General features: G+C 55.1%; 1 protein-coding gene across 1 annotated transcript; it reads right to left on the bottom strand.

Annotated features, from left to right (window-relative positions):
• Positions 1 to 26,073, bottom strand: TSPAN33 (tetraspanin 33). Its single transcript, XM_073328948.1, has 8 exons — positions 25,872 to 26,073; positions 8,150 to 8,207; positions 7,637 to 7,764; positions 6,472 to 6,546; positions 5,664 to 5,759; positions 4,487 to 4,615; positions 1,656 to 1,817; positions 1 to 544 (listed from the first exon to the last, which is right to left on the bottom strand). The coding sequence occupies exons 1-8, from the start codon at positions 25,977 to 25,979 to the stop codon at positions 443 to 445; spliced, it is 858 nt and encodes a 285-aa protein (XP_073185049.1). The 5' UTR covers positions 25,980 to 26,073; the 3' UTR covers positions 1 to 442.
• Between the last annotated feature and the right edge of the window lie 882 nt (positions 26,074 to 26,955).

A 26,955-nucleotide genomic window follows, 5' to 3' on the forward strand; every position in this document is an offset into this window, starting at 1 on the left:
CTTACCTCCCTTCCATACCAGCCAGCCCAGCTGTGCCCTAGTAGCACCAATGCGTCAGCTTTCTAGGGGAAGACGCAGCCAAGCCAGCTCTCAAGGCAATTCCCAGAGAGGGCAGCTGGGAAATATTTTGCTCTTTTCCCTCTTAAAAAAAAAAAACACCCCAAAAAACGCTGCCCAAAAAAGGGACCACGATGTCAGTTACTTGGGCGGGGACGCTACAGATGATGCCTGAGATGCAGCAGCTTCTCGCTGCCGGCCTTGGGGGCTGCGGGGGGGTCTTCTGCTCTCCGGGGGGCTACCCCCATGTCCCGTCCCGTGCAGGGCAGGGTGAGCAATCGCAGGGGAAAAATGCAGGTCTCATCTTCCTCCCCACGCCGTTCCCTGCCGGAGGGGCGAGAAACACTTCCCCAGCAAGGAAGCCCTCGCTCGTCTCGGTTGGGTTTCAGTTCCAAGGATCCGCTCGGTGCTGCTGATTGTAGAGCTGCAGCTTGATCTGGTCTTTGATCTGGTTGCTGAGGATCTGGGAGAGCAGGATTCCCACCAGCTGCAAGGAGAGGAAAGTGCCACAGGCCGAACCCACCCGGGAGGGCTCAGGAACAGGTGAGTGCGCGGCTCCAACTGGGAACAGCCGGCATCCCCGCCGGCCAATCGGTGTGCTCCCCTCCTGAGGTGAAGCCAATCGGAAAGCTCTCGCCCAGCGACAAGCGCACGGCTATTGACGAGAATATCCGGTGTTTGCGTTTGGAGTTAGAATCCTAGGATCTCAGGGCGGGAAGGGACCTCAGGAGGTATCTAGTCCAACCCCCTGCCCAAAGCAGGACCAAGCCCCAATTTTTGCCCCGATCCCTAAATGGCCCCCTCAAGGATTGAACTCACAACCCTGGGTTTAGCAGGCCAATATTCAAACCCCTGAGTCTCGAGAGAGACTCGCGGCCCAGGCTGGAGCTGGGAAAGGGGCGAGCGGGCCAGGCAAAGGCTCCCCCCACGCCCAGTAACTGTGCCGAGCCCAACCCACTGCCTGCTCCAGCCCCGGGCTCCCCCCACAGCTCTGCCAAGCTCCGCAGCCAGGGCACCAGTGCAAGCCGAGGCTTCCTTAGGATCCCCCCCCGAGTTACACGCCCAAAGTCAAAACACGCCCTGAATTGGAGCACGGGAAGCAATTCTTCCCCACTCCCGTCCCCGGGCACGTTAGCACAGACCACGGTGAGGGTTTTTTCCCTGCTCTCTCTGAAACACCCAACAGGGATTCTTCGCTAGGGTTAGATGGGTCCATTCTGCACTCCAGCCCCTGCCATGTCATGGGTGGGGGAGGGGGAAACAGCCCTTCCCCGTTGGAGTGCTTCTAGCATCCCAGACCCACCACTGACGTGGGGGGCGTGAATACACCCCTCAGATCTAGGAGTGCCCAATCCCCGGCTCCAAATCTAAGGGGCCATTCCCTTTTAATCCCTGCTCCAGATAACCTGGCTCTCATTATCCTGTGGGGGCTATACCAAGTAGGCTGGGTCTGTCCCCTGCTCCCTTCCGCCAGAGCTAACGGGGGTGGGTGGGTGCAGAAACCTCTTCCCCCCCCCCCCGCAGTTTGAGTGCAAACACCAGACGCTCTGGCCCCAGCAGCACATATCCCGGGTAGGGGCGGAGGGGGGGAAAACTACCTGTGGAATGGCCAAGCCGAGCGCGATGCCCCCCAGCAGGAAGAGGTTGCTGTGGATCCAGTTCACCAGCTTGTCGATGCAGCCGTTGGTGTAGATGAACTCGCTGGCCTCCAGGTAGTTCATGGCTTGCATCCCCTGGCCACACATGGTGTTGATGACGGCCTGCGGGGAAGCACCAGGGCAGGTGACAGCGAGCCGGGGCCCCGGGGATGGATAGCCTCGTGCGGCCACGCCTCGCACACCGCCACGGGCCGCACAAGTCGCTCCGGTTCCCTCGCACGCCTGCGGGATGGGGGTCGGGCTTTCCCTAGCTGCTGCCTAGTGGCACGTGGGACAGACCCAGGGACAGGTCCTGGCTTCCTTAGCCAACATGTCCTTGTTAACGCCAGGTTTCCCTTTATGCTCTCTCTCCCGCAAGCCCAAGCCCCAGCCCTTCCTAGTTCCCCCATCACTGGGGTGTCTGGGCTCTGCAGCATGCTCCGAACTGGGAGAGCGGCCTCCTAGGGAAAGGGCAGAAACTCCAGTGCTCGTGACTTTTCGGGAGATCCGGCTGCAGGGCATCACCTCGTCTGGTGTGGGACAGGCGGACTAGAGGGGATCCCATCCCTTCCGGACGAGGCAGCCAGGAGGAGCCATGACGTACAGGAACCCACGTGAGCTGCTTTCCCATCCCACGGCATGTCCGCCGGGCATTTACTGACACAACCATGCAAGTTTCATGGGACTCCTTTTCCACCCAGTGTCTCCAGCGAGGGTGTCTCCCTCACAGGAGCTGCTGGGGGGGAAGGGGGTGGGCACAAATGCATCCCTAGCGCAGCCTCATTCTCCTAGACCCACTCGGAGACCAGAGGGCCAGTACCTTGCAGGTCCCAGCCTGTGTGTGATTGGTGAGAGCCTGGGAAACCCCAGAATCAGGCCCCTCGTTTGTCACCCAGGATCAGTGATCGGATCCCCCTTTTTCCTCGGGCTCAGAAACAAACAATAGCCATTTCTAGCTGTGACTGGGCCAGGGCAGCACCGGCCACCTGAATTGGCTCCCCCAGACACCCTGCCTCCAGAGGGAGAAGAATTAGCAGGGCCTACATCGATTCCTATACAATACCCCCAGCCCTCTCCTCCTACCACGGCCTTGTCACTCAGCTGATGGAGCTTCTTCCAAGCCAGCCAGGAGATGGCATGGAGAGGGGTCTACAGCCAGCCATGGGCTGACCAGCCTGGTCAGCTGGAGCTGTAGGAACCAATGGGCTATGAGCACCCCCTAGTGGCATGAGGGTTTGTCCAGGGGCAAAGGGATCACATGCGGGACATGAATCACAGAAGTGTAGGACTGGAAGGGACCTCGAGAGGTCAGCTAGTCCAGCCCCCTGCACTCAGGGCAGGACTATGTAATGACGAGACCATCCCTGACAGGTGCTTGTCTAACCTGCTCTTAAAACCTCCAATGACAGAGGTTCCACAACCTTCCTGGGCAATTTATCCTAGTGCTTAACCACCCTGACAGTCAGGAAGTTTTTCCTAACGTCCAACCTAAACCATCCTTGCTGCAATTTAAGCCCATTGCTTCTTGTCCTGTCCTCAGAGGTTAAGGAGAACCATTTTTTTTTCTCCCTGTAACAATGTTTTGCATACTTGAAAACTGTTATGTCAGTTTCTCAATCTTCTCTTCTCCAGTTTAAACAAACCTAATTTTTTCAAATCTTCCCTCATAGGTCATGTTTTCTAGCCTTTTAATCATTTTTCTGGCTCTTCTCTGGACTTTCTCCAATTCGTCCACATCTTTCCCCAAATGTGGTGCCCAAAGCTGGACACAATACTCCAGTTGAGGCCTAATCAGTGTGGAGTGGAGTGGAAGAATTACTTCTCGTGTCTTGCTTACAACACCCCTGTTAATACAGCCCAGAATGATGTTTGCTTTGTTTGCAACAGTGTTACACTCTTGACTCATATTTAGCTTGTGGTCCACTAGGACCCCCAGATCCCTTTCCGCAGTCCTCCTTCCTAGGCCGTCATTTCCCATTTTGTACGTGTACAACTGACTGTTCCTTCCTAAGTGAAGTACTTTGGATTTGCCCTTATTGAATTTCATCCTATTTACTTCAGACCATTTCTCCAGTTTGTCCAGATCATGTTGAATTTTAATCCGATCCTCCAAAGCACTTGCAACCCCTCCCAGCTTGGTATCGTCCGCAAACTTTATAAGCGTACTCTGTATGCCATTATCTAAATCATTGATACAGATATTGACCAGAACTCATCCCTGCAGGACCCCACTCATTATGCACTTTCAGCATGACTGTAAAACACTGATAGCTGCTCTTTGGGAATGGTTTTCTAACCAGTTCTGCACCCACTTTATAGTTGCTCCATTGAGGTTGTATTTCCGTAGTTTGTTAATGAGAAAGTCAGAGACCGTATCAAAAGCCTTTCTAAAGTCAAGATATCTCACATCTACCACTTCCCCACATCCACAAGGCTTGTTACCCTGTCAAAGAAAGCTATTAGGTTGGTTTGACACGATTTGTTTTTGATAAATCCGTGCTGACTGTTACTTATCACCTTATAACACCTTCTAGGGGTGTTTGCAAATTGGTTGCTTAATATCTTCTCCGTTATCTTTCCGGGTACTCGAGTTAAGCTGATTGGTCTGTAATTCCGCAATTTGTCCTTATTCCCCTTTTTGCGAATGGCAGAGAGCACATGGTGGAGGAGTGCAATGCTACCCAGCTACTCGACTTAGAGACTTCCTTGGCCCTGGGTGCAGGGCAGCCACCAGAATTTGAGGGTGGCAAGGAGAGGTCCTGTTCTCAGCAGAACAGCGGGGCTGCTCTTACCTGATCAGCTGCATGCAGGCAGCAAGAGTAAGGCACAGAACAGCGCTCCCTGCTGGGGTTATCGGCCGTGCAGTTGAAATACATGTTTTGGGACCAGTCCTTGTAGGAGATACCCCCACAGCAACTGAACTGTAACGAGACAGCACAGGTCAAAGAGGGCCAGGGAAGGGGAAATTGGGCCTATGCCAAAGGGCAGGTCTTTAAAAAGAGGCCAGGTCAATTTGAATGGGCTTTTAATTTTTAGTAAGTCCTACATAAACAACAGCTTAAAAACAGAGGTAGCAGGGGAATGAAAGACTTCAATAAATACATTACTCCCCATGGAGGAGAAGAAACCATAAGAACCAGGGAGACTGTCAGTTCGGGTCCAATTTAAAAGCATTTGTAACGTGGCTTCATACTTTTCCAGGGTGAGACCCTGTGTGTGTGTGTGGGGGGGGGGAGAGAGAGACACAGGGAACTCAAAGGAACCATGATTGTATTTCTTTAGCACTAGCCCCATTCCCTCCAGCCTCTATCCCCAATCCAACATTTCTCATGGCCTACAGACAGCAGTGGAACTGGGAGAACAGGGCTCTGGGAGACAAAGGCGTAATAAGGGTCTGAGCAGAGGGGTGGGAGTATATTTAGACTCCAGATGTGCAACGCCAGCTGCACGACAGTCCTGGGACCAAGCCCGTGGCAGGAGAACAAAGAATCATTTGTGCGTACATGCGAGAGAGTTCGGCGGGTACTTGTGACGAGCACGATTGGACTCAAACTGGGCGGGGTGTGGTGTCCGATGGCACCGCCCTCCCGCTGGAAAATGGGGGTCCACAAAGAAGCAGAAGGATGTGGGACTAGTGGAATGGGGTCGGATAGACAACGAAAGGGAACCAGAGAACCGTGGACACCCACAGCTCCAAGAAGGGATGAAGGGGAACAGATCCTGGCCCTGCAGCCTCGGCGAGGAGAGAGACCGTGATATGTGCTTTGAAAGAGAACTTGGGTCAAGGCAGGAGAGATGATTTCAGGGATGTTTTAAAGAGAGAGACTCAGCCATCCCCGCTACGGGGCGGAGAGACCCAGCCATCTCCATCACAGAGGAGGCCAGAGAGCTCGCCCAGGGCCAGTCACCCCATAGGAGGCAGGAGACCTGTTGGACGGCCACGCGTGCTGGCTCTTTAACTGGACCCACCTCCTTCTGCCCATAGTCGATGAGGTTCTGCAGGTCCAGGTCGTCGCGGTAATGCACGACGGCGTTGTTGATGATCTCGCTCACCTTCCCGCGTGCCTGGGGGAGGAATACCGAGAGGTCGCCAGGGAGATTTCCCTCCTACCAGCGTGCTTGCACACCCCTCGCCACTCGCACCTCCTCCCCTACGATTTAAGCTCACAGTTATGCTGGACGGGCGTCACCCCCAGTTTGTAGACCACATGTGGAGCCAGGGACCTGAACCCATGTTGCCTGAATTGCAGGCCAGTGGCCTCACCCCGGCCCATCCTGCCCTGCCCCCTCCACTTGTTTGGGGTGGGAAATATACTGGAAACCAAAATGCTGGCCACCGACAAGGACGACGAGGTCAGGGACCAAACCCTGGGGCAGACACGCCTCCTGCAGTGACAGCGAACCCAGCCAGCCAGCTGCACTCTGATGCCCACGCCCCAGCAGAAGGCTGATGTGTTTGGGTCTCCAAGTCTGCCGGGGAAGCCTTGGATCAAAACAAACCTTTTCATTTAAATAAGATTTTAAAAAGAGGACAGTCTCTGTTCACGCCCAGACACCTTGCCTCCTGTTTGCGGTTCGGCCTCTCTGGCCCTCCGTCCCCATGCAGAACATCCTTTCTCCAGAGGATCGCAGCTTAGTGAGGGAAGAAATCTATTCTCTCTTCCCAGGCAGCTCCCTGCCAATCCAGGTCTGGTCCTGCAGTTATGTTGGTGGATCCTACTCCCCCCACCACCACTTCAAAAGAACAATGCTCACCCCAGCTCTCTGGTGTATTTACCTTATCAGAGAAGACAAAGCCCAGCACTCCAGCTGCCAGCTGCAGCAGGAAGACTAAGGTCAGGCAGATTGAGAACTGCAGGAGAGAGAAAACAGCTGTCAGCAAATTGCCACGGAAGAGACAACAATGCACCATCTCTTACGGAGCAAGAGTTGCAGCTGCTTGGGTCACGGTGGTGCAATGTCACAGGGCAGCAGGACTCCAGGCCCATCACATTACATTCCCGTAGTGCCTGTTCACAGATTCCTATCTACTGACCACTTCACCCAGCACTGAAACGCAGCCACCTCTGGGGTGGAACAGAGCAGCTGTGTAGCCATGCACAGAAGACTGGTACAGGGGAGAGAGAAAACATCACTTTTTGAAACTGCAGGGGACGTCAGAGAGGCAGGGTGGAGTTAATGCCCCGTGCTTGCAAAATATGCTGTGGGATCTTTACCATCCCAAAGTGCTCAGAGCCTGGGTTTTACATCTCTTCTGAAAGATGGCACCTCCTGGAGCACAGCGCTCCTGTGGCCCCTTGCCGGGTCACTGGTTCAGGGCTGAACCAGACACAACCCACCTCTAAAGCGTTGTCCATGTCGGTGCTAGCAAACCGATCCACCACGGAGAGCTCGGTGCAACCGCAGGAGAGCTGTACAGACTCCAGCGTCTGATCTCCCCTGGCTATGCAAGCAGCTCTTACCAACACACATCCAAGCAGCTGGAAGGAATGAGAAACCCTCCGTCTCTTCAGCAGAGATGCCCGGCTCAATGCCATTAAAGGCACTTTGAGTGGAAAGGGTCAGTTTCCCTGGGAGACGCATGGTTAAGTATCTGCTGGGGCACCAGAGTTCCCCAGCTCTGGCCAATAGAGGGAGCCACAAGCTTTCCTGTAATCAGCATGGCTGGGCACCAGCCAAGATTTCATGCCAATGGGTGGGGAAGGAAATTGGAGACAGAGCAGAGACACCCTGGGTCCCATCAGTCCTGACTGCTGCCCAAGGTGCCAGTCATTGAGGGGGGACCCCCAAGCCCACTTCTGGTGGTTTCTGCAGGCTGCCCAGGTAGACAGCGGGGTCCCCATGAGGCTTCCCATCCCCTGTCCTGGCTATAACCCCCATACGACTGTTCCCTGCTCCCCTGCCAGCCCAGGCTGGGATCCTGCGGCCTCCCGTCCCCTCACCGTCTGCAGCAGGCAGATGTTCTCACGCAGGGAGCCGATGCAGCCGCAGAAGGTGATCAGGAACATCAGGATGCCGACCACGATGAGCAGGATGGCGGGATCCACCGCTAGGCAGGCCATGGCCGCCTCTGCCAAGTGGGAGCAGAGGGGGTGGGGGAGAGAGAGGATGCGAGAGCACAGAGCCGTTAGTCCAGCTGCACCACCCTGCCAGCAGGCCTGTGACAAACGGGAGTGGGGATGCGTCCAAGCCCCCTTTCACTGGACAAGAGTGGCAGCTTCTCCCCTCTCCCCCCAGATGGGGTTGGTTGCTTGGGTTAAATGCCAGCCGCACACAGCAGGCCGTGCTCCCTCCCAGAGACCTCACACCCCCTTAGCTGCGTTCCAGCCTCAGACCCAGGGAAAGGCTCTGCTCTCCTCCCCAAACCCGTCTGCTTCCAGGGCAGCCAGTCTCCAGGGTCCCACCAGAAGGAGCAATCCCAGAGCCCCGACAAGGGGAAGGCGGCAGTCACTCACCTGCATGCTTCATCAGCCTGGCGTAGATGCCCACGGCCACCATCACCATCGAGATCATCTGTGGAGACAGGACGTGGAGATTCAGAGCCAGCCACTTGCTCGGCACTTCAGCCCACACATGCCGTGTCCCTAAATGAGGGGAGGGCACTGGGGGTCTCCAGAGGGCTCAGGGGATTGGCAATAGGATAAGGAGCCACGCTCCCTCCCCAGGCACAAGAGCAAATCCCGGTCAGCCCAGCCAAGGCTGAAAGTTACCACCATCTGAGGGGGGCTTGGGGCCTTGCTAAGTGCTAGAATATGGATATTCAGGCCTGCCTGTAAAGCGTTAAGAACTTAAGTGTATTTTTATCACTTAGCTAGTTACAGGGGTATAAAATCAGAGAATCAAAATCACCGTCCGCCTGTGTAGGGGCCTTCTCTCCCTAGGAGAGTCGGAGGCCTGGTTCTTAGGCAGGGGCGGCCAACCTGTGGCTCCGGAGTTAATATGCGGCCCCCTGTCTAGGCCCCAATTCTGGGGCCGGAGCTACAGGCGCCAACTTTCCAGTGTGCCGGGGGGTGCTCACTGCTCCACCCCTGGCTCTGCCCCCGGTCCTGACCCCACTCCACTGAGCCTGCCGTGCCCTCGCTCCTCCCCCCCAGAGCCTCCTGCACGCCACAAAACAGCTGAGCGGGAGGTGCAGGGAGGGAGGGGGAGGCGCTGATCGGTGGGGCTGCCAGTGGGCGGGAGGTGCTGGGGGCAGCCGACGTATTACTGTGGCTCTTTGGCAATGTACATTGGTAAATTCTGGCTTCTTCTCAGGCCCAGGCTGGCCACCGCTGGGCTAAGGCCTTTGGCTACGCAGCAGGGGCAGCCATAAGCTGGAAAGTGAACAGTCACGTTCTCCCATCCCAAATGAGTCACGCTGAAATAAGGTGGTGTTGGGCTGTTAGGAAGACAATCCTGTCCCGATAGTGCCCATCACCGCCAGATAAAGATGGTTAAAGAAAACTTAGTTTGATAGCATCCTGTCTGGCAAGAAATCACTTCTCAGTGGTTGTGAAACTCTCATTTCTGTATGTTTATCTTTATGGCCCCCACTTTTCTATTGTTCATCTGTCTGGTTCTCTAATTGTTTCTGTCTGCTATATAATTCATTTTGCTAGGTGTAGTTAATTAGGATAGTGGGATATAATTGGTTGGAGAATGATGTAACTAGGTTAGGATTGGTTAATTAAATTTCAATAAAACGATGGGTTAAGGTATAGTGGAGAATATTACTATATAAACTAGGGTCAAACAGGAAACGGAAGGGAAATTGGAATCATGCTTGCTGTCTGCATGACAAGAACCAGGGGAGAGGGTGAAGGGAAAGCTCTCTAACACTAAGCAGTGTGGATAGGGCCCGTGGGCTCTGTACCCACAGCTGCTATTCCTCTGCTGGGTGTCCTTGAATGAGTCACTTTGTGCCTCAGTTTCCCTTTGTCAGCAGGTACTGGCCAAGCTTCGTAAAGCACCCATCAGCCCCAGGGCTCAGAACGCCGAGTGTCACGGTGCCCAGGGTCCACAGAACATGCCGCCACGGCAGGCGGACGGCAAGGACTGGATGGGCCCTACAGAATGCACTCCCCTCTCACCCTGGCGGGGGATCCAAGCAGGGATGGGGGCAGTACACCGGGGAAGCGTCATCCCCTTCTCTGCGGGCAGAGACTTCACTCTGCAGGGCTGTCAGCCAGCTCCTTTCACCAACTCTGGATTCACACCCACACACAGAATCAACGCCTGGAGTGATGCTCTGCAGCCAATCCGTGTAGGGGGCGTGCGCGCCATACCCTCTCCAGGTTCTCTCACACACACACACACACACACACACACACCTTCCCCCTCCCACGCCCGGCTGGCTGAAAAAAGCCACAGCATTTCAAGCAATCCTGTTCTCCCACCGCTCTGTTCACCCTGAAACAGCCAACCGCCATAGCCAGGAGCTAGCCGGGAGGAGCGGACGTGGATTCTCCCTGTTCCACAGGCAGGCGGCAGTTGTGATCCGCAAACCCTACAGCCCCCTTGCCTACTGCTCTGTACAAGGCTGCCTGGTGCTTTGTGCTGGCAGACGAGTATCAACGCCCAGGGGAAGAGGCCGTCTGATTCCTGCGTCTAACCAGATTCCCAGCGAGGCAGGAGCAAACCCAGAGGGGAAGCTGGCGCCAGCCCCGGGAGGTAAAGGGGAAGCTGGCAGCAGGCTTGCCTCAGAGCCCCCTCACTAAATGCCACTGCAAAAGGAGGCTTAGAACCAAGGCTGGCCCCCTCCGGCCCCTGGGGGAGAAGCCTTGGTAACAGGCTTTACCAAGAGGCCATCATTTATCCAGCGCTGCCCAACCACTAGCCTGCTTTTTGTAGCTGGAGGAAACTGAGGCTCAGAAGCGAAGCCGCTGGCCCATGGCCGGTGCCTGGGGCAGAGCTGAGAATAGAGCCCAGGCGTCCCTACCCAGTGCTCAGCCCACCAGACTGCGCAGCCTCTGCTAGCCACTTCCTTCACTTGGGCCTCACATGGTACGTCCACAGTGCCGTTAAAGACCCCTGGCTAGCTGGCTTGGGCCAAGGGGCTGTTTAGCCATTTGGGCTGGGTCTGGAGTTTGGACTCTAGGACCCTGCAAGGTGGAAGGGTTGAGCCTCCACACAGCAACTCAACTGCCCCTTAGCCTGAATCAGCTGGCACGGGCCAGCCGCGGGCGTCTAATTGCAGTGTAGACCTGTCCCTGCCGGCTGGAAGGTAACAGATTCCTTCCAGGCTTCCCCCTGGGCTGGACTCTCTGTATTGATCTCATTACAGGAGGCACCAATGACAAGGCCGAATTCCAGTGTCAGTGGGGTGTGAAAGTGACTTTTCACACTTGCTATGAACTATCGGGACAGGGAGTGGGGAGTACCATACGCCTATATTAGGCAAAGCCCTGATTATCGGGACTGTCCCTATAAAAATCAGGACATCTGGTCACCCTAAGCGTCAGCCACGTGCCCCAATTCCCAGGTGCTCCCATTACAGGGGAAGCAGATTGCTCCCTACGCCCCACTGCCAGGAATCAGGCCTGCTAACCCTGCACCCTCCCCACCCCACCGCAGAAGGAAGTTGCATTCTCATCGTTCTGCACTTTGAATCCAACCCTTTTTTGGGTCCTTGAAGGTCAAATGGAAGAACAGAAGGTGGGAGTGGAGCGAACTTGACCACCATGGCTGCCACCCCCACCCCCCCTAGGACCCTGGACCTTCTTTCCTAACCCTCAGGGACATCCTGACCAGACGAGGCCAGGGAGAGGGACCCAGAGGGCATCGCCACCTCTGCTGGTTACAGCGGAATCCCAAACACCCTCTGGGATGAAACAGGATCGGACTTTAACAGCAGCATCGCGACTGACTTCTTCTCTGTTCTCCAAAAAGGACGGTAATCACCATGTGTGACACCATCAAAGAAACGGTCTAACAAGGGGCGTTTCCATCTAAAACTCTCCGCAGCGTAAGGGAACAAGGGAGGCTGTTAAAACGAAGCCTGACTCAACACTTCACATTTCAAATGCTTTAGCTGCTTTTCCTTCTTTTCTTTAACTTGACTAAATACAATGGTTTTTACCTGGTGCGTTTGCCATGGTGCTAAGCCGGCTGAGGGCTCTGCACAGCCAGCCTGGTTTAACACTGTTCAGTGAAGGACAGCGACTGGGTTAGGATAACCCCTTTGACCCATTTATTCCATCTAAATTAATACAACACCCCTCAAGGGCCTTTTGCACTGCTCCCAAGAGCCATTCGTTGCTGCAGGGCCCGCGCAGGCTGCGGCTGTCCTTTCCCGGAGCCCGCGGGGTGAAGGCAGACGGAGGCCGGTGAATTCAGGCAATTTCAAGACAACTCTGTCGTGTTTGTGGCCCCTGCCTCGCTGCCCCAATAAGACAGACCGCTCGCTGCTCCCCGGCAGCTCTGAACCAAGGGACGGGGAGCGGGATGGAGGCTTACAGGCAAGTCTATCAGGGTCACAAAGGCGGCCCCCGCTGGGGAAGGACAGTCAAGCCAGAGGCTCTCCCCACTTTGGCTTCCAGCCGTTCCCCTTCGCACAGCAGCTGACGCCCGTTCCTTCCCACCCGTTCTCCCAGGCGGGAAGCAGCTTGGTATCCCCGGAGCACAGGGCCACCCCTACGCAGGCAGGGAGGCCTCTTGTCACGCAGAGCGGGCGCAGGGTAAGCGGCACATCCCTTGCCTGGCTAATGGGTCTCATTCTAACTCGGAGGAGCCAGCTGCAGTTCAGTGTCCACTGCCCCCTACTGGCTGAAAGCAGAGCGCAGCTGCCCCCTCTGTGTCCTGTCTTGGGTAAGCGGGGCTCGGCCGCAGCACCCCCGCCCTCGTCCTTCATGCAAGGAGAGCCCCCCCCGGCAGCTAACCGCCCGTCCTAACCCCCACAGACGGAGCGCGCTAGCCAGGCTCACCGAGCCGAGACACTTCAGACGTCCAAGCCTGATGGATGCCAGGCGCACGGAGCCGATGCTTGGACACGGAGGCACTTGTCCTTCATGCACCGCAAAGCAAGCCCCAGCCGCCACGGAGAGAGGGGAAGATGGAGGCCCGGCCACCTGCTGTGCGATTCGGGCTTCCCACGAGGGCCTTGGCACCGGTGACCTCTCCCGACGGAAGGGAGGTTGCGAGCAGGGTGGGAGGTGACGGGACAGCTGCTCAGCCTGAAGGAGCCCTGGGCACCAGCCTCGGAAACAGAGACTGCCACAAGATGGCTGACAAGGGGGGCGCCAACTCCCTGCTTCCCTCACCCACTGCTAAAGCACCGAGGGGCGGGAAGAGGGGAGAAATCTCCCAAGCTGTCCAGTCAGCCCCCAACCTGAAGCAGGTCTCCCAAATAGCATAGGGCCAGGCAGTGCCCTAAGCAACCAGGCAGGATGCAGGGGGTGCAATTCCTGGCGCTCGTGGCCTATTCCCCAGGCCATCCAGGGATGGGAGTGCCGCACACCCACCAGCCTGGCAGGGACCAGCCACTTACTGTGACAGGCCGATGCCCACACTGGCGCAGCACGCCCAGATGGCGTAGAGGGGAAGTTCTCCCTGACCCCACGACGCCCGAGTCCACGGTCCATGCGCCCACTGGGCTTTGCACAAAATGCCACCTTAGCCTTTACCCAGAGGGGCAGGGGAAAATAGCAGCTTCCTCGGCTTCTCCTTCTGCTGGGGAACTGCTCAGCACCAGGGGGGGTGTTTGCTGCCCCGCAGAGACAGGGAGTCAGTCCGCCCCCTTCCAGCACCTCCCACCCCCCCAAAGACTCTGTGGGGGTTTGGAGCGAACGTAAAGCATCAGAGCCAGACACAGGACACATCACGTCTCCTCTGCCTCACTAGCCTGGATGCGGGAGGCTCCTGCTAGCCCAGGCAGGAGCTGAGCCCTCAGGGCAGAGAGGAGGGGAGACCTACATTGTAACAGCAGCTACGGGGGCTGCCTGTGGCCCCACTGTGACCCCCCCGGCCACCTGCACCCCTTCGCTGGGGCCATTTTAGTGGGTAGAGCAAACCAGTCAATGGCAAATTGCTCTCTCTCTCCTGAAGCCATGAGGTTACCCCCTGCCCCACCCGTTCAAGCAGTGACCATCCATCCCTCTGGGGCTGGTCGCATCTCTGCCCCATCTACCCCCAGCTGTGACCTCTCCCCATCCTCTGCTTACCTGGGCTCACTTCACCCACATGGCTGGAAGGGCAGCAGCCCCTTCTTTCCTGCAGGGGGTGCTCGGCGGGTCACCAAACCAGCCTGAGACCCTAGCAGAGGTCTCCTGGTGGCCATAACAATCCCACCCAGCCCCGGCAGGGCGCAGAGCCAGTCCGCTGTCACTGCACAGCGACGGCTCCCATTGCCTCATACCTGGGATGGGGAGCAGCCATCTCCAAGCAGGCATCCCTGGCTCCTCGTCCAGCTGGTCCACACCAGGGCCAGCCCCAGGCACACAGTGGGGAGTTCATGCTCTGGTTTATACTCTGCTGTTAGCATTTCACCAGAGGACGGGCTGGGCCCAAGGTCGGAGCTGCTCTCTGCATCACTCACCCCCCCACCCCGGCTGCCCGAGCCCCGAGAAATAGCCGACCCAGCCCTCGGGCACATGGAAGAGGAGGCTAGGCCAGGCCTGAGAGCTTGCTGACTGGCCTTGTGCTGGAACCAACCTCTCTATTTCCAGTACTAACGCCAGGCGGCCCAGCTGAGCGGGCAGGAGCCAAGCACAGAGGCTCTTGGGCCGTTGCACACGAGTGGGAGCGCTTTCCTGGGGAGCCTAAGGTGGTGTTAGGAGGCTAACAGGTTCTGGGGGTTTAGGAAACCCTAGCAGGAACAGCCACCTCACCCCGGGGGGCTTTGCTTCGCTGCTTCTTCTGAGAGCAACAGGGAAGTAAAAAAACAGCCCTGAGCATTTACATTTCAAACAGGACAGCCCCATGTTAAACAATAATCTAGGCGTTTTAAACACCCTTTATTATCTGAGCACCAGCCAAGTGCTCAGCCCTGTATCAAGCACAGACGACGGACAAGGTCGCTGCCCGGAGGAGTGCAGACTCTTAAAAATAATAATAAAAAATCCTACCACCACCCAGCTCTGCCACAGAGTCTCTGTGCAACCACGGGGGGTTCCAAAGAGGATGGAGCTTGGCTGGTCTCAGTGGCGGCAGATGACAGAACAAGGAGTAATGGTCTCAAGTTGCAGTGGGGGAGGTCTAGGTTAGATATTAGGAAACACTATTTCACTAGGAGGGTGGTGAAGCCCTGGAATGAGTTACCTAGGGAGGTGGTGGAATCTCCTTCCTTTGAGGCTTGACAAAGCCCTAGCTGGGATGATTTAGTTGGGGATTGGTCCTGCTTTGAGCAGGGGGTTGGACTAGATGACCTCCTGAGGTCCCTTCCAACCCTGATATTCTATGATTCTACGAAATTGCCACACAAACTCCATCTGCTCAGGATGGCTGCACCCCGGAGACTGTGCTACACTAGAGAGATTTTTGCACAACTTTCTCAGCATTGTTCACACTGCTTCAGCTCCATCTGGATTAGGGTTAGCGTCATCCACACCTACTCTGTGGGGTGGTCTGCTCCCCTCGGTTGGTGGCTGGGCCATATATAGACATTGACAAGCTGGTTACAGCTTTAGCTTACAGACCTGGGGTCCTTAGAAAGGCCCATGCTTTTAGATCCAGGGGTCTTAGGTTTGATCTCTGCTGCCAAAGACCTACTCAACTGCAGCACAGCTGGGCTGCCAGGAGCACAGCCAGGGCTGGCTTCGTACAGCACGTTTGTATAGCACTAGGATGTAATGCAGGACGTTGGGTTGTTAAATCGAAGTGAATAATCAAATCAACTGAAGCGTTAGCTATGTTCCGATGGCGGGGTTACTTGGGATCATGGGCGAGGCAAAGAGAACAGCTGTTTTTTCCACACACGACAGGGGAGGCAACAGAGAAGAAAGAATCAGTTTGAGACTTCCAAGAGGAAGCAGTTTCCTGAGAGAAAAAAAGAAAAAATGCAGAGCCCCATGGTGCCATATTTTCTTGATCGTTACAGCCCTTTACACAGACCCACAGATGCTGAGAGTGCCCCGAGCCGCCAGAATGCCAGTCATTTCACAAACACCTCCCACTGTAGGTTGTGTCTGTGCCAGGCCATTCCCACCCCCACCCCCCGCCCAAAATCCCCTACTGCCTTCATCTGCATCAGCATTCTCTGGCACTTCAGCAGCCTTTGACAGCTAATCCTACACGGAGCAGGCCTGGGGCACATGGTGCTTAAAACGCTAGGGGGAGGCAGTTCTGCGCCTACACTACACCAGCCAACCCCTCATTGCAGTGCAGCTAACTGAACCAAGGTCAAAACAAATCCCAACTCCACTGGAGTGATGCAAAGTTCTGCCCGGGACAAGTGACAACATTTAAATGCATGTAAATGACTCAGTTCCCCCCCCCCCACACACACCGAGTTCTGGATGACTGCACACGGGGCCTGCTTTACTGCTCCAATACAGACATGGCTGAGTGACGGATCACGCGCACCAAGCAAGCGGCAACTGGGAGACCTCCAAAGGGGCACAGCAGCCCCAGACTGGAGTCTCTCGGCCAGAGAAGAGCGGGCAGGAGAGAAACTCAAGAGCTGAAAAGGAAACAGGCCCACACAGTTTGAGTTTAGAGGTATCCCTGCTCGAGGGGCTGAAAGGAGCCTCTACCTGTTTAAAGAGAGAGAGAGAGAGAGTGTGTGTGTGGGGGCTGGGCAGGCCCTATACCCAAAAGGGACTTGACCCCTTCCCTATGAGATGGAGCTATGAGCATCTCCAGCCCTAGCAAGGAGCTTGGAAGGGCCAGGAGACCAGCAAGGGACAGGAATTCCAGCTGCAGTTTCATTTCATCCTGTATGGACCAAGATTTTCTTTTTCTGCCGGCCATCTTTCTTCATCCCAATCAGACCAATTTTATCCCCCCCAGGCTAGTGAGTTTTGCACTACGCGCTCCCTGGCTCACTCGTGCTGGCACGCTGCATGTCCGCCTCTCACTCAGAGCACATCCAGGATGCAATTCTCTTGGATCAAAGGAGCCCTGGCACTGCCTGAGGGCCCAGCTGGCTGCCTGGCACCTCTGTGGGACACCCCTTCCTCTCCCACCGCACCCATGACCACCACAGCCCAGCTCCAGAACCCAGGTGCAACTGCCGGGGAATATCAGGTGGCCCCGACACGGCGGGCGTGTATAGGCCAGAGAGACGACGAAAACACAAGTAACTAGTCTGGAGGTGGTGGAGGGGGAGCAGCAGGCAAACAAGCATGCCAGGGCTTTTCAAACAGCACCGGAGCGAGTCAGCCAGCATAATGGCTCTCGGGAGAGGAAACAAATCTGTGCTGGGGGAGAGAAATCCAACAGCAGCCTTCCCACAGCAGGAGAAAGAGAACAGTGCGGTGTGAGCGCTTGGGGCAGTCCCCGCTTTCGATTTTAAAGGGACGCAGCAGCCTAAATAGGAGTCATTTCACAGTGTGCCCTTTCCTTGGTTACATCATTAAAACAACAACATTTTAGCAAAGCCCGATTTACTTTACTAGGGGCGTTTCATGCCATACTTGGCATTAAACTTGACCAAACTAGTCAGTTTCCTTCTATAGGCGGCACTCACTACTAGTTCCCCGCTCCTGGGCAGGCGTACGCCTTTACCTCTCTGATGCTTTTCCTCATAATTTCATGAGAGCTTTTATATCCACAATGAATCAAATCCATCCCCATGGATACCTAACGCATGGCCTCTGCGCGTCACTTTACCTCCTCTATGCTCGAGAGAGAGAGAAGGCGGATGAGGTAAACACATCTTTTACTGGACCAACTTTTGTCAGTGAAACAGACAAGCTTTTGCATCTAGGGAACACTGCAAACAATAAGGGGCTTAAGTGATATACAGACACCATATGCTGGTCTAACGCAGGGAGTGAAATTCACACAGCATTTTTTGGTAAAATCCTTTACAAGATTTTAATGTGCTGGGCATTACGCAACTGACAGCCCCCTTCACCATCTCCCCCAAAAAACACTGTTCTATTTTCTAAAGCATCTCCTTAGCACAGTGGTTCTCAAACTGGGGTCTATGGGCCCCTGGGGCTCCATGAGGGTACTCCAGGGGGTTTGGGATCATGTGCGGCTCCAAGGGGCCGTGAATCATGTCCAAGGCTGCTGGCCCCACTGATCAACTCCTCCTCCTCCCCCCCAGTGCCTCCTGCATGCCGCAGAACAGCTGTTCAGCAGTGTGCAGGAGGGGCTGGGAGGGTGGGGGAGGAGCAGGGATGGGGCATGCTTGGGGGATGGGGTAGAAAGAGGTGGGGAAGAGGGGGAGCAGGGGTGGAGTGGGCACAGGAAGAGGTGGAGTGGGGACAGGGTCTGGAGCTGAGCAGGGATTGAGCACTCCTGGGGAAAATTAGAAGTCGGGTTGGGGAGTCCCCAAAAAGTTTTAAATCAAAATGGGGGTCCTCGGGTTGCTAAAGTTTGAGAACCGCTGCCTTCGCGGATTCGTTTTCTTTTCAAATATTTTGAACAGACTGAAGTTACAGGGGTTACAAAGACATCTTCCATGGAGGCAGTTACGCAAGTTACACACGCAGCCTCTTGCCAGTGCTTAAAGTCATCCCAAAAGAGCAGGGGACCTGTTACCATCTGGGAGCTTCCGTAAAGCCAGCGCTGAATGTGGGCTCTTCACCAACATGGCTCTATTTTTAATTATTTTTAGGGGACAGGCATGCGCCCCCACCCTGAATCAGCTGACCTGGGGTTTAAAAGTCTAAAAAGCCACCTTCTGACAGCATGTCATGGAGAAGTTTATCTATACAAAAATAAGTCAGTGGCCAAGATTTTCAAGCGAGCTAGTGATTTTGGAAGATTGGGAAGTTTAAGACACCCGAGGACACGTCTGTATTGCAGCCGGGGGGAAACCACAGCCACACTTGTGTTAGCACGCACGTTGCGGGTCCAGCGGAGAGGAAGGCTAGCCACCGAGCTAAGCCTAAGAGGCTGGGTGGACTTGAACTCGGGCGTCTCGGCTGGTGCTGCAACATCCACGCGGCTATTTCAAACCCCAGAAATGTGAGTCTGCGCAGCTGGGCTGGGCAGCTCGCTGCCAGCTGCCGCGTAAACATCCCTTCAGCCCCTCTAGGGAGTCAGGAGACACCAAGGACATCCAGGCAAACGTTTTCAAAAGTGACTTGTATGATTTTGCTCCTCCTCTCTGTCCCGCTCCCGCCACCCCCCCAAATCTATGGATGTTAATGGCTGGTAAAGGGAGCAGGGAAGGGACACACAAAAAAAACAAACCCCATAGGCTAGACCAGAGGTGGGTAAACTTTTTGGCCCGAGGGCCACATCGGGGTTGCAAAACTATATGGAGGGCCAGGTAGGGAAGGCTGTGCCTCCCCAAACAGCCTTGCCCCCGCCCCCATCTGCCCCTTCCCACTCCCCGCCCCCTGACTGCCCCCCTCAGAACCCCCGACCCATCCAACCCCCCCGCTCCATGTCCCCTGACCGCCCCCTCCTGGGAACCCCTGTCCCTAACCACCCCCCGGGGCCCCACCCCCTATCCAGCCCCCACTTCTCCCTGTCCCCTGACTGCCCCAACCCCTATCCACACCTCCAACTGCTCCCCGGGGCTCCCCCGCTCCCTGCCCCCTTACCATGCCGAAGCCAGCCACGCTGCACGGCAAGGGCGGCGGGCCAGAGCGCTGGGGGCGCGTGCTGAGGCTGCAGGGGAGGGGGGACGGCAGGGAAGGGGCCAGGGGCTTGCCTCCCCGGCTGGGAGCTCAGGGGCCGGGCAGGATGGTCCCGGGGGCCGGATGTGGCCTACAGGCCGTAGTTTGCCCACCGCTGGGCTAGACAGACCTTAACGCCCCCTCAGACATCGTGCGTGTATGGTGCCTCCCTATTTCGGCAAGTCTGTTTTGTCTAGTTAAGCTTGTAAGCTCATGGGGCAAGCATGGTGTCTTGCTCGGTGTCCGTACAGCCACTCGGACGTGCTAACACACTGGGAAAATACAGTCCCAAGGCGGCCGTCTAGGATGGCGGGAAACAATAGACAATTTAACATTCAGAGCGCCCGGCTTTTGTTAGCGGCAATATACAAAATACAGCCACTCTGCAGAGTCTGGGTGGGTTTGTTCTTTTACATGAAGCCCTAGCCGCTGGAGGAGATAATTTCACACACTTCTCAGTCTCCACCGCCCCCCCCCGCCACGGGGATGCATGGAACCCAGAGTATGCCTACACTGCAAAGAAAAACCCACACAGCGACTCAGCCCCTGGGTCAACTGACTCAGGTTTGCAGGACTAAAAAAGCAGAGTAGAGATTTGGGCTCAGGCTGGAGCCCAGGATCCGAGACCCTCCACCCTCGCAAGGTTTCTCAGCCTGGGGTTCAGCACAAGCCCCAACTTCTACATTGCTGTTTTCGCCCTGCAGCCTGAGTCCTGTGAGGCCAAGTCATAGAACCACAGAATATCAGCGTTGGAAGGGACCTCAGGAGATCATCTAGTCCAATCCTCTGCTCAGAGCAGGACCAATCCCCAATTTCTGCCCCCGAACCCTAAATGGCCTCCTCAAGGATTGAGCTCACAACCCTGGGTTTAACAGGCCAATGCTCAAACCACTGAGCTATCCCTCCCCCCACAGGTGACCTGGCTCTGAGATTCGCTTCTGCTGATCTTTTATGGCAGTGTAGACAGACCCATTGTGACCTGCTCAGAAAGCAATGACCAAAGGCAGGTCTGCAGGGCAGAGATAATGGGTTGATTCTCGACACTGCGGAGGACCACAGTTCCCACTGAAGTCCATAGGGGCTGGGGACACCAGCCTGTCTGGGAAACAGTCCCTAACTTTCCCCTTGCTGCTGTAACTCGGCGCTAAGCCGGGGTCAATCCTCTGCATGCAATTCTCTCGTCCGGGTTTGCTCTTCCAAGCACCTAAATCTGCAAGGCTGATGGTAACTCTGATTAGCTCACCCTGCTGAGAGCAGAACCACATCACACCAAGCCCTGTGTGTAGAGGCCTGGGGTGAAAGAAACTGAGAATTTTTCCTATTACAGGCCCTTAAGTTTTACAAACTGCATCCAAGTCCCCACACCTCCCCCCAGTATAGAGAAGATTCTACAGCTCGATTCTGCAAGGGGAATTCTATACAGATGCTTCCCTCTCTAGCTTCTGCATTTCTTTAACTGCATTCAGGTGGCCGCACTTCCCCAAAGGGGTCAGGGAACAGGAAAGCAGGTCCCTCTTCCTCAAACTGCCAAGAGTGCCTTGATGGGACTGCACTGGGTGTGGAGGGCCCAGGATTGGGCAGGAATTGGGCGGGAATGGGAGGGGGTTCCCAGCTGTATTAATATTCACTGCAAGCAAAGCTCCCTCCCGTGGAAGTTAAAATAACCAAAGCCACCCAGTCAGTGCATCTCATTACAAAGCCAGAGGAAAGCGAGTCACGCCCGTGGGACTCAGCCGATCCCTGCCACTTTCCTCCAGGGGCCCCGCCTCTGCCCCAAGCCCATTACGCTCCTCTGTTCAGCTGCCAGCATTGCTCATTAGCTATATAAAGTGCTGTAATCTGCATCCCGAGGCTGGGGCGCGCCCTCTCCGTTGGGCAGCCAGACGGAATACAATTCAATTAGCGGCCCAGCAGGGAACACAAGCCAGGGTTTCCACTTAAGGACAGGACTCTGCCCGCCCCTGCTGAGAACTGAGTTGTCGTTACACACCAGAGCCCTGCTCCATGGGTTAGTTCAGCCCATATGGGAGGGCTTCCCCCAGGAATGTATCCCCCTGCCGTGCCACTTGGCGTAACCTCTAAACCTAACCAGCCTGATTTAACTCTTTACTTCCTACCCGTGCTATTTGCCATGGGTGTGTGGGGGGGTGGAGGGGTGTGTCAGCTCTGTGACCTGTCAGAACCTCCTCCCCAGGCAAGCCACATAAAAACAATCACGCTGACAATTGACTGGATTAGATGAGCTGTGAAGGAAAGTGCCAGGCAGGTAATTGGATAATGCACGCAGCGGTAATTATGGTGCTTGCAAGCCGCACAGGAAGCCCTGGCATAGCCGGCTCAGCCTGGCAGGTCTCTGCTTAGACACATGCAAACAGCATTTCTTTTGGGGTGGGGGTTTTGAAGCAGGGGGCCACTCCTTCACTCCCCCCCAATCACGTTTTCCATCCCCACCAGCCAACGGCCCCCAAATTCCCATCATTCTCTTGAGACACGCAGTGAGGACAGACTCCACAGGGATGTATGAATTCAGAAGGCCGGTGGTGAGGTCTGCAATGCTCATCCTGGCCCGCGGCCTGCTCCAGCCCCCAGCATTTCTGCAGCATTACAAGGGAGTAGACGGGGGGGGGGGGGAGAAACGGAGACTTCTCCACACACACATGGAATTCATTTGCACCTTTGACCAGGAATTGCTGTGCCCATCTACAGCAGCAGTGTCAGCTAACCAAGGGGCAGGGCTGGTGGGCTCTGAAAGGAGCCCCCCTCAGCCAAAGGACATTCTGAGGGCACCGGTTCCTCTTTGCAAAGGGGAAGTGCAATTACTACCATACTGAGCCTGGACGTTTTGCCACCACTGTCCCGATCTCTAGATCACAGCGCGATCAGGCCGGAGAGAAGCGTCTGGAGTGAAAGCCCATCAGACCAAACTAAGGACAAAGAAATAAGCACAGCACAGGGATGTGCCTTATAAGAAGAGAAGGCAAGAAACTGCCAAGAGCTTGTCTTCCTCCATGCACTCTTCTCTCGGGCTGCAGATTCCCTTTGGCCCAGATCATGCCAAAGCTGCACCCACAAGGCTGAGGTTTGTGACAGAAGTCCCCCTTACTAGGGGGCCAATTTGGCTGGGTATGGAGCCTTTATCAGAGTGACCCTCATCTGACCTCATTGCACCTTCTGGCAGAAGAACTCTGTGTTCTTTGCAAGGGACAACCAGTTAATCCTCAACTCCTCTGAGTCAAATCCCTGTTTTACAGGCAGGGAAAGTGACCTACTGTGGCCTGCGGCAGGTGTATTTAGAGCTACACTTAAAAGTTTTGCTGGAATAGCTATGTTGGTTAGGAGTGTGCACAAAAGAATAAATACACCTCTAAATAATACAGTCATGCTGGCAAACCCCCAGTGTAGATGCAGTTATATGGTGGGCTGTAAGTCCTTTTGCTGGTATACCTTCTTGTGTAGGCAAGGACTGGGAGTCCAATAGCATAGCCAGGAATATAACCCGACTCACAGGTCCACCAGCTCTGACCACTAGACAGCGATGTGGATACTCACTGAAGAGGGGCCCTTTACAAACAGATCAAGGCAAGAAAGCTAGAAGCAGAGGGTTCTGCTAGACTGGAATTACAGGGGGCTTTTGGGGCAGTTCCTGGCAAGCTACAAGTGACAACCCTGTGAGGTCTTGCTTCCCAGTTAGAGGGCCGCTCTAAGGATCTCAGCTATTAAAGAAAATATCATTGGCCAAGGAAGGGTTCGAAGTGCATTGGGGGAGATAAACAGGTGACCCAGTAAGTATTTCCAGCTGTAAGTTTATTCTACGCTAGAAATCAGTCAATTTCATGCTTACACTGAGCTGGGCCAAGTCCATTCAGACGCATGAGATCAACTAGTGAAACTACCATATTCGATGCTTCCTCCTCTTCTTGGCATTTTACAGGGAGATGGTTAACACCGTAGTGTTCAGAGGGGACAGACACTGCACTAGGACTGCAGGGGTCAATGCAAAAGGGGGCCAGCCAGAGAAAACTAACCATCAGTGGATGTGGGAGGCCATTGGGAAAGGAGATGGGACCTCAGCTCCGTTTCCAGGGGACAGGCGTCCACCCCACAAAAAGTCACCTTCCTAACCAACCCTCTCAGCAGAGGCAACAAGGAACGAACGTGCCACGGAGACTGAGCTGCTCTGACTCCAAGCTGGCCCCGGACACGGTTAGAGAACATGGACAGGAGGCTGTGGGAAGGCTGCCATTGTCCACGCGGTCCCTGTTCGGCAACGCGCGTGCATTTCTAGCACAAGACCCCCACTGGCACGTGGCTCAAAGGAGCTCCTCTGAAGCCCCGCCAGTTTACAGGAATTTGCTGGGCACAGCTGTAAGGTTCATAAGTTCATTGGGAAAGGCACATCTGACCAAGGAGCTGTTTACAAGGCTGACCAGGTAGAAAGATCTGCTCCAATTTGTCCTCTGGCCTGTGTCTATCCCTTCTCCGACACTGTGGTCACCTAGCAAAGGTATTCTGACTATGGCAACTCCAGTGAGCGCTGAACACTTGGCTGAACTATACCAACCTGGGAAGAAAGAGAGCAAAACAGCTGAACCGCAAAGGATATTCTACATGGCACCAGCTTCACGCAACAGCACTGGAAACAACCAGTTGTTGATGGTGCCTACAGGGTAGGGCTGGGCATACAGTCCTAATTTGTAGTCATTCTAAGCTCTAAAAGCACCTTCTTCTTACCCCAAGACATTACTCCAGTTAGTAAAGTGAAGTGAAGTCACCATTGATATTGAACAGACCATGTCAGCTAGAAATACAGTCGATTTAAAAATGTTCTAAGTAGCGTCCCCAGTGTTGCAGTGTAGCAATCACATTTTCCTTTAAAAATAAAGAATCTCTTGGTCTCTGGCCTGTCGTTCTCAAGAAAGCCCCCACAAAGTAGAAGTGGAAACTGACTGCATAAGACAGGAACAAAGCTCTGCAGTGGGTTTAAAAAACCACCAAGGGATGTGTGATTTTTAAAGTCAACGTCCCTGTAAATTCTACAGACTTTGAAGGGCAAGGAGAGCCATGGATACATTTTTTTTTCCTTACCTCCCTTAATTAAAAGGCCTTTTTTGAAGGGGGAAAAAAAAAGGAAAAGAAAAGAAACCAGACAAGTATACGAGATATGGGAACAAGTCACCCGATAGCTGACTGGCCCCCCCATTCCACAGCCTCAATCAATGCAGCACCACGTAGGTGCCTGTGTAATAGAAATGCACAGAGCAATGAACATCAACAGAGACAAAAGGTGTCCAATTTACGTTCAGCTGGTTATCCAAAGGGCCAGCATACCCTGACACGACGATGCCACTGCTGATAGTGGCTGAAGGTCTATGAGAAACAGTTCCGTCCAACCACTCACACAGTATGTGAGACATTTGCTTTGCATGTTTCCCCCCCTACCCCCCCCCCGCTTTTGACCGATTTTACACAATAATCAAAGTCTAAGTCTAAACAACCACCAAACGTATAAATAGGCCTCTTTAAGTGTAGTGTTATTTGCTGTTCCCCAATTCTCAGCCAAGCTCACACTAGGTTAGAGTTGCTGTCTTTAGAACAGTATCCAGGCTGAACGAACTGATGCGATCACTATTCAGGGACCTTTCAGATATTATTCTAAGCTCCACTCCCTTCTTAAAGGGATACATCTCACAACGTAGGTTAGAGACAACCTTTACCATGCGTGCACCTGTGTTGGAGGGAGTGGGGGAGACTGACAGTTTTATGAAACCTACCGAGAACAGAAATGCATTTTGTTTCTGGTTTCCTGGATTTTAAGATTCCCTGCTGGGAAACCGGTCACAACAGCTTCATGCTAGGGTGCAAGAGGCCAGCCACGAAGGGCACCGGCTAAAATGAAGCCAGTCCTCTTTCAGGTGCAGGTGAAGTAAATGAGAATTTACCCCCTTCTTTCGGTTTTCCTTTCAGAAGCCCAGGGAAGGGTTTTTTACGTGTACAGTTTTTGTCAGGACAGCATCCTGGCGACTAGGTTTGTTCAGAATAAAAATATCAACCCCCCCCCCCCCAGCCCCAGCCAAAATGAATGAACAAGCAGAGAGAGGGGGAAGAAGAAGGAAAGTGTTTTTTCCTCTATTACATGGATAAAAATAAAGTGACTATGCTCCTCAAAGAGCTGTGAGCCCTGTTTGGAACGGGGATGAAAAGAACATTAGCTGGGTTGGATTTTATGGGGGTCATTTTCCTCCACCCACGGACCGTCTCACCGCCCTCCCCTCCAGATCCCCCCACACCTCTGCCCTGAGGGCTCATCCCAGGCATGGCAATACCCTCGGGCCCCCCATGCCCTGCTGGCCCCCCTCCCTCCAGACAGGGGAATCACCCCCCCACCTCCGCCATGCCCCCCACACTCTGCCAAGGGACGGGGCTGGCTGCCCCTGTGCCCCCCGCCCCGGGGCTCGCCCCCACGCACCCAGAAGAGCAGGTTGAAGAAGAAGAGCAGGTACTTCACCAGCGGGCTCACGAAGGAGAAATCCTCCCCGTGGGGGCCCGCGGGGGGCCCCGCCAGCCGCCTGGGCATGGCCCCGGGCCCGGCCCGCCCGCTCACGGCCGGCCCAGGGGAGCCGGGGCCGCCCTGGCCACCCGCAGCCACCGATCGACCCCGGTCGCCAGCGCCAGCTCCCCCAGCTGGCAGACCCCAGCCTTGCCCCGCCCACCTTGCCCGCCCATTGGCCCGGCCGACCCCGCCGCCTGCCTCCCTATTGGTCGCTCTTCCCCCCCCCCCCGTCACTCCACGGCCGCCGCGGCCCCGCCCTGCTCAGAACGCTCTGTATCCATCCCGTCTGGCAACACCTGCGAGGCGAGGCAGGTCTTAAAGGGGCAGCGCCTGCTTCCCAGGGGCGGGGAGGGCAGGGGAAGGGCAGAGACTCAGAAGGGTGGGGGAGGGGAAAAGTTCTTAAAGAAGCAACGTGCCTTCTGCAGGCCCAGGAGAAGGGGAAGGGGTGCCCCTGCCAGACCAGCTCAGCTGGAAAAGGGGGAACCCCACTGGAGTCCGTGAATGCCCTTTGCCCAGAGCGCTGCCTGCCTAGCTGCACGGGGATCTCGGGGCAGCTGCCACTGTGTAAGATCATAGAATCATAGAATATCAGGATTGGAAGGGACCTCAGGAGGTCATCTAGTCCAACCCCCTGCTCAAAGCAGGACCAATCCCCAATTTTTGCCCCATACCCCTAAATGGCCCCCTCAAGGATTGAACTCACAACCCTGGGTTTAGCAGGCCAAAGCTCAAACCACTGAGCTATCCTGCAGCTGCGGTATCCGCACAGGAGCGTGCTCGCGTTCGCTGCCAGGGGCAGCAGGGGTTCTCAACCTTTCCAGGCTCCTGTCCCCCTTTCAGGACTCTGATTGCGTACCCCAACTTTCACCTCACTTAAAAACGACTTGCTTACAAAAATCAGACATAAAATACAAAGGTGTCACGGCGCACCCTTGCTGAAAACATGCTGATGTTCTCATTTTTACCATATGCTGGTAAAACAGGGTGGATAAAAATCAAT

Source organism: Lepidochelys kempii, chromosome 1 (assembly GCF_965140265.1).
Source record: "Lepidochelys kempii isolate rLepKem1 chromosome 1, rLepKem1.hap2, whole genome shotgun sequence".
Lineage (NCBI taxonomy): Eukaryota > Metazoa > Chordata > Testudines > Cheloniidae > Lepidochelys > Lepidochelys kempii.

Excerpts from the sequence above, each read along its gene's own strand:
- TSPAN33 (XM_073328948.1), bottom strand. The coding sequence starts at position 25,979 with ATGCCCAGGCGGCTGGCGGGGCCCCCCGCGGGCCCCCACGGGGAGGAT. Across the intron at positions 7,765-8,149 it reads CAGGCTGATGAAGCATGCAG|AGGCGGCCATGGCCTGCCTA; the intron begins GTGAGTGACTGC and ends CCCACTTGGCAG. Across the intron at positions 545-1,655 it reads TCGGCTTGGCCATTCCACAG|CTGGTGGGAATCCTGCTCTC; the intron begins GTAGTTTTCCCC and ends CTCTCCTTGCAG.